This window comes from Procambarus clarkii, chromosome 40 (assembly GCF_040958095.1).
Source record: "Procambarus clarkii isolate CNS0578487 chromosome 40, FALCON_Pclarkii_2.0, whole genome shotgun sequence".
Classification (NCBI taxonomy): domain Eukaryota; kingdom Metazoa; phylum Arthropoda; class Malacostraca; order Decapoda; family Cambaridae; genus Procambarus; species Procambarus clarkii.
In genome coordinates this window covers 3947393-3955170 of record NC_091189.1, presented here as the reverse complement: position 1 = coordinate 3955170, position 7778 = coordinate 3947393, and the positions used below count along the sequence as shown (strand labels likewise).

At 42.7% G+C, this 7778-nt stretch overlaps 1 protein-coding gene and 1 non-coding gene across 2 annotated transcripts in view; both read left to right on the top strand.

The window, feature by feature from the left end:
* Positions 1-1147: 1147 nt before the first annotated feature.
* Positions 1148-7778, top strand: part of LOC138372980 (uncharacterized) — a 17007-nt gene continuing 10376 nt past the window's right edge. The window contains exon 1 of the mRNA XM_069339021.1: positions 1148-1194. Within this exon, the coding sequence (XP_069195122.1) occupies positions 1148-1194 (47 nt within the window). The remainder of the gene's footprint in view (positions 1195-7778) is intronic.
* On the top strand, positions 7486-7557 carry TRNAA-CGC (transfer RNA alanine (anticodon CGC)). Its single transcript has one exon. It is a non-coding gene; the product is annotated as a tRNA-Ala (tRNA).

The window sequence follows — 7778 nt, the reverse complement described above, 5'->3', positions numbered from 1 at the left end:
TGTAATACGGGTTAGTTAGCCTTATTAAAAGAGAAGGATCCCAAGGCAGCTTCATGCAGGTCGGCGTTCAATCCCCGACCGTCCAAGTGGTTGGACACCATTCCTGCCCCTCCGTCCCATCCCAAATCCTTATCCTGACCCCTTCCAAGTGCTACATAGTCGTAATGGCTTGGCGCTTTCCCCCCCCTGATAGTTCCCTTCCCTAACTGCTGCCCAGATGGCATCCTTCCAGTGCTGAGGCATCAATTACTTTACTCCAATTGATTTTATTTAAACAAAAAAGTGTTCTGAGGAACAATATAATCCACGATAGGCGCAGCGGGGCCGCGCGGAACATACCCAGAACAAGAATTCAATTTCTTTCTTTATTATGCACCCCATACCCATCCCGTGGGCGGTGGTGTAAAGGATTACAGAGGCACATAATCGGTTCAGGAACTGAACCCTCTAGATTGTTTTGCTAAGCAAATAACAATGTTTGACGCTAGTTACAAAATTATCAATGTTGAGCAACTAAAAGTTGTATGGGTGGGCATGTAGGCCACATATTGGAAGGAGTGAGGATGGGAACAGATGGGAGGAAGCAGTTCATTGTGACAGGTTGTGTGTGTGTGTGTGTTGGTGGTTGATAGGGGGGAGGGAAAGGGGGGGGGGTGATGGTAGAGGTGAGAACAGGAGGGGGATTTAGAGAGGGGGGGGGGGTAGAAATAGACTAAGCTACTCTATCCCTTTGAGATATATTTCTTTCTTGTCTCAATAAACATACTTGAACTTGAACGGAAGGGGGAGTGGGGGGGGGGGGGTAACTCAGGCCGTGTGTGTGTGTGGGGGGGGGGGAGGGGTAGTTAGGGGGGTCACGTGAGAGAATGACTGGTGGGAACAACACGTTTGCAGGACCGAACTTCAGCTCCTGGATCCTGTCTTTTGATTTGTCGATCATTTAGTGCAGTGACTCCCAACTAGTTTGCATATTGTTGCGTCTTTGGTTATAAAAGCATGGATAAGGGGGGGGGGGGTATGATAAGGGATATCATAAGCTATGATATCTCTGCCTCTAGTTAAACTTCCTGGGCCTTATGTTAAACCTGGTTCCCTCAGTCTATGCTTGTAAAGCAATCACTTCAGTTTTGGGGCTGATGGCCAGAACATGTCGAAGGAAGATAGGGATGAAGTCAAGACGAATACAGAGGAAAGGTGAACAGAAAATGCAAGGGGTGGAGTGGGGGGGGGTTCACCTGAGAACACAAACAGGACCATCAAGACACCTCATCAACACACTGGCCCACACAGCCCCGCTCGTGTGCCAGGTAAGTCCAGTACGGGCTCACCATAGCCCGTGCTACTTGGAACTTGTTCTGAGTAGCTTAGTCTGTAACACCAATAACACTGGCCCAGTTTCAGCATTGACCTAACGGAGTGAGCAAGTGTAGCACAGGCACAATACACTCGCTTCCTTCTCCAGCTTCCTCCCTGATCAAATACAACTCCTCCCTCCCCCTTCCTTCACCCCTTCCCTTCCTTCACCCTCCCCTTCCTTCACCCTCCCCCTTCCTTCACCCCTCCCTACACCCTCCTCCTCCCTTCACCCCTTCCTTCACCTTCCCCCCCTCCCTACACCCTCCCCTTCCTTCACCCCTTCCTTCACCCTCCCCCTTCCTTCACCCCTCCCTACACCCTCCCCTCCCTTCACCATCCTGGGACTCGGGAAAGAACAAAAGCCGCTCAGAGGCGAGTAGTATACGGGTTATGTACACAAATGCTGATGGAATTACAAACAAAGAGCTAGAGCGATAAGGGAAGGGTAATGGAACAACTGCTACAACATATTATGGTCCTGGAGACGAAGTTGACGAGAGTAATAAGAGACAGGATGTTAACAAGAGACCAGTTAATAAGGAAAAAACATAGAACACGGAGGTGGGGGGCTCAGCTGCTGAAGGTACACTGGTACTTTGAGGAAATACCAATGGCAAACACCCCCTCCCCCCCCCAGATGACTACATAACAGGAATGGCAACGGTACAGAACAATATGATAGAACAGTCAATACCAGTATAGGTTCGGGGAAATACATGACAAAATCAACAACAAATTACCTGAAAATATTGACACTGGTGAGGGAAGCAAAGGTGAAGAATTTAATAGTAGGGAATTTCAACCCTAGGGAAATAAATTGGGAAATGAAGACATCCCCTTTCCCCTCCATGGAGTGGGTGAAAGATGTAGAACAAAGATATAGGACAACGAAAAAAAGTCCACTACGGGTTCACCATAGCCCGTGCTACTTGCAACTTTTGTTTCGAGTAGCTGAATCTAAACCAACAACAACAACAACAACAACAGGACTGGACTGGATAGGCAAAGGGTAAAAAAAATATCGAGAACAGAAAACGGAGATCAAGAGGGAGGCACTAAGGGGGAACTAAAAAATAAGCACATCAGAGTAGTATACCTCAGGTTTGGTTCCAAAAATCAATGTCCCCGTGGCCCGGTCTGTGACCAGGCCTACTGGCCGGTGGTCTGAACAATTAGGCTGTTAAATGCAGCTGCTCGCAGCGTGACATATGAATCGCAGTCTGGTTAATCAGTCTGGTTTGATTTAATTTTATATGTGGTTTCCGTTTATATTTTTCGTCTTTTTCCCCCATAGAGCAGGAACTGGAACTTATCTTTTTATTTAACATAATATTATTTCATGTGGCTAACTAAAAGACCCGAATTACATACGTTTGGAGGTTTGCCGTGTCCTCTATACTATCTACTCTCATAAAAATCCTATTGTCATCTGCAAAAGATGATACGGTACAATAGTTTATCCTTCTCTATTTCCTGTATGGAGCCCGTTCTTACAGAATCCATTAATATGAAAAACCACACACCCTTCAAACCACTTGGATAATTATCTAGATATTTGTGATGGTTTGAAAGCATATTGTGATTCCAGTAAGTCTACATGTAAACTGGCAAATGAGGCTTTATCATAAACAAAGATTATCCTCAAGTTATAACGTTATTGTATTAAAAATCGTTGGTTTAAAACATATAAGTATATGCTGAAAACGTTTTCTTAGAAGAAAGTTTTTTTGTAAACGAAAATCTCGGTAACACTGAAATAGTTTTCGAATTCTATATTTTACATAATCGTCAATAATACACCGCATTAACGTAACCAAAGCTAATGAAACCTAACGTAACCAAACCTTAACCTAAAGTAACCTTAGCCATGGACGGAGAGTCGATAATTAGCACTAATTATGCAGTCGTTCCCAATCCATTACCTTAAGTGGCTCTCCTCCCTAAGAACAAGTTGGCAATATCACGAGAAGAAGTACTGGAGCAAGCACAGTACCTTGGGGGGAGGGGGGGGGGACTTAGCTTTTCACGATGAATGATCCGGATTTTTCTCTGTTGACAAAGCTCATTTTCTGATTGTTTTTACACTCGGTTGAGTTAGGTTAGGTTAGTTGAGTTAGGTTAGACAAGATTTAGATTAGGTTAAATTGGCTAGTTTTTTTTAGGTTGTATTGAATTAGGTTAGACATAATATATATATATATATATATATATATATATATATATATATATATATATATATATATATATATATATATATATTGGTGTATACTGGCAGCAGGTTTTCTTTCAAACATGTTTCATTGAATATGACCGCATATTCTGTATTTATTACTTTCTGGTTTAGGGCTTCTATCCCTCTAACTATTTTCTTAGCATCAGGGCTTAATTGGAATAGGAGTTCTCCAAAACTCATTTTCGTACTTTTAAGGTGAAGAAAAGAAGTGATTTACTATAGAGTGTATTACACTTATTTGTATAATTTGCACGACGTTTCGAACCTCCATGGTTCATTCTCAAGTGAACAGATCTTACAATACTAGTTGATTTTATACCCGCATTAGGTCAGGTGATAATACAATGAAGGTGAAAAACATGGGGGGATACATAAGGGATAAACATAGGGGCTGCAGAAGGCTTATTGGCCCATACGAGGCATCTCCTATCTAAACACAAAGATTAATCCAGTGTAATTGGCCTGTTATGTTGGACATTGTCTTCTGTGTTGGCATCGATATGTTCTTGTCTTGTCCTTACTCTCATGGTGGGTAGAGTAAATAGAAGTGAAGGTAGAAGTGAGTGCCCCCAAAGATACAAAGCCAGTGTTCTCAATGCTTATATTCGTCGAGCGCTTACCCACTGCTCTGAATGGAGCAACGTGAGTAGAGAGTTTGAAAGAGAAACTCAGGTATTGGTGAACAACGGATATAGCAACGCGGAAATAAACGCTGCTATAAGAAGACACTTGGACCGTTGGTATAATTCAGAACCTAGAACAGAAACCACAACACCCCCAATAAAATTATATTACAAATCAACCATGCACAGTGAACATATAAAAGAGGAAAGAATAATGAAAGAAATAATCCGTAAAGGAGTAAAAAGCACTACTCCTAACCAAAACATAAACCTGATAATATTCTACAAAACCAAGAAGACTTCCGAACTCCTTATCAAAAACAGCCCGAAGCCGACGGAGAACCCTCTACAGCAGTCAAGCGTTGTATACATGTACACTTGCCCCCACGAAGGATGTAACCTTCAATGTAAGTACATAGGTATGACGTCGACCAAGCTGACGAGGCGTTTGACATGCCATCTTCAATCTGGTGCCCCTAGGAATCACATGAGACAAGCCCATGACATTACTCTAACAAGAGAAATGTTGAACAAGAATACTTGCATAATAGACAAAACCCAAGATTCAAGAAGATTACAAATTCTTGAGGCAATTCACATAAGAATAGAGCGACCTACCATGAACACCCAAATCACGGAACTATTTACTCTACCCACCATGAGAGTAAGGACAAGACAAGAACATATCGATGCCAACACAGAAGACAATGTCCAACATAACAGGCCAATTACACTGGATTAATCTTTGTGTTTAGATAGGAGATGCCTCGTATGGGCCAATAAGCCTTCTGCAGCCCCTATGTTTATCCCTTATGTATCCCCCCATGTTTTTCACCTTCATTGTATTATCACCTGACCTAATGCGGGTATAAAATCAACTAGTATTGTAAGATCTGTTCACTTGAGAATGAACCATGGAGGTTCGAAACGTCGTGCAAATTATACAAATAAGTGTAATACACTCTATAGTAAATCACTTCTTTTCTTCACCTTAAAAGTACGAAAATGAGTTTTGGAGAACTCCTATTCCAATTAAGCCCTGATGCTAAGAAAATAGTTAGAGGGATAGAAGCCCTAAACCAGAAAGTAATAAATACAGAATATGCGGTCATATTCAATGAAACATATATATATATATATATATATATATATATATATATATATATATATATATATATATATATATATATACATATATATATATATATATATATATATATATATATATATATATGTATATATATATATATATATATATATATATATATATATATATATATATATATATATATATATATATATATATATATATATATATATATATATACATATATACATATCTTTCGTGCCCTCCGTAGCACGTATATCGAGAGTCTGTTCCTCTCTCTCTGTTCATACCCTTCACTTCAACCCATCAACTTGACGGGAAAAGCGTGTTTCGGCTTTCTGAACATTCACTTTTCCCCATTAACTGGAGGGGGAGGAGGGGATGGTGTGGGGTGGGGGGGTTGGAGTGCCCCAGTTCCCCACACGGGCACCTTTGCCCAGCAACTTGGCGGCGGGGTTAGTGCCACGGCTCCCCAGACAAGCGTCCGCCGGATGGAGTATTGTGCCAGGCTTCCGTTCTTAGTAACAAGGATGTCCTCTTCCTGGCGGCGGGCCTCAGCCTCCCTCGGTACACACTAACACGCACATTAATGCACGCGGTACACACACACACACACATATATATATACTTTGGGGCGTCGATGGCTGTGTGGATAGCACGCTGGACACGTAATCCTGTGGCCCGTGTTCGATTCCCGGCGCCGGCGAGAAACAAGATGGGGCAGAGTTTATTGCACCCTGATGCTCCTGTTACCTAGCAGTAAATACCTGGGAGTTAGACAGCTGTTACGGGCTGCTTCCTGTGTGTGTGTGTGGAAAAAAAATGTTAGTAGTTAGTAACAGTTGATTGATTGACAGTTGAGAGGCGAGCCGAAAGAGCAGAGCTCAACCCTGGCAAACACAACTAGGTGAACACACACACTAGGGGACACAGGTGGAAACTGAGTGCCCAAATCAGCCATAAAGACATTAGAAAGAAGTTTGTTAGTGTCAGAGTAGTTAATAAATGAAATACTTTAGGAAGTGATGTGGTGGAGGCTGACTCCATACACAGTTTTAAGTGTTGATATGATGGAGCACAATAGGCTCAGGAACCTGTACACCTGTTGATTGACGGTTGAGAGGCGGGACCAAAGAACCGAAGCACAACCCCCACAAGCACAACTAGGTGACTACAACTAAGTTAGTACACAAGGGGAGACATGATCACCACTTACAAAGTTCTCAGAGGGTGGTCAAAGACAAACTATTTAGCATGAGTGAAACACGAACAAGGGGACACCAGTCTAGTCCCCGGGGTGAGGGGTATGAACTACGAGGAACAATTACTGGAACTAAACCTCATGAGACTGGAAGAGAGAAGAGTTAGCTAGGGGAGACATGATCACTACCTATACAGTTCTCAGAGGAAAAATTCACTGGGTAGATAAAGATAAACTGTTTATCACGGGTAGGGCGCGAACAAGGGACAACAGGGGCAACTGAGTGACCCAAATGAGCCACAGGGACATTAACAAGAATTTTTTCAGTGTCAGAGTAGTTAACAGATGGAATGCATTAGGCAGTGATGTGGTGGAGGCAAACTCTGTACACAGCTTCAAATGTAGATATGATAGAGCCCAGTAGGCTCAGGAATCTGTACACCAGTTGATTGACAGTTAAGAAGCGGGACCAAAGAGCCGAAGCTCAACCCCCGCAAGCACAAATAGGTGAGTACTTCACAGCGTCAAGCCGTGTGGGCTTCACTTACAGTAAAATAGTAAACTGGCTGTATTAAATATGTATTTTATGTAACAACTATTCAACGACTGTATCGATCTTCTGTGTATATTTTAAAGAAAAGTCTGTCTTTAGGAGGCCAACTATTCTCGTCTGACTGTACGATACACTTATCCTTAAATAAGACCAGGATATCTAATTCTTTCTGCTGCGACAGAGAGAGAGAGAAAGAGAGAGAGAGAGAGAGAGAGAGAGAGAGAGAGAGAGAGAGAGAGAGAGAGAGAGAGAGAGAGAGAGAGAGAGAGAGAGAGAGAGAGAGAGAGAGAGAGAGGAAGAGAAAAGAGCCGTCCAACCTTAAGGTATATAATGAATAAAACACAAGAGACCAGCAAGAGAAGTACAGCGCGTCTAGTTAACAGGGATGCGGGAGGAGCCAGAAAGGAGCGCGGGGGTGTAACTCAGAGGTAGAGTGCTCGCTTCGCATGTGAGAAGACCCGGGTTCAATCCCCGGCACCTCCACTGTGTTTTTTTTTTTTTATTTTTTTTTTTGGTACACTACCTCACATTATTTTTAAATTTTGCCCCGGGGGGGGAGGGGGGGAAAGCTTGCTGGACAGTGCCACTCATCCTGTGAGTGGACACACCGTCATAGCAGCATGTACAACACTCCCCAATAGGAAGAAAACCCGCTGGGTTGTTCATCCTGTCACTTGTACCCAGACGCAGCTGGAACTTCCTTA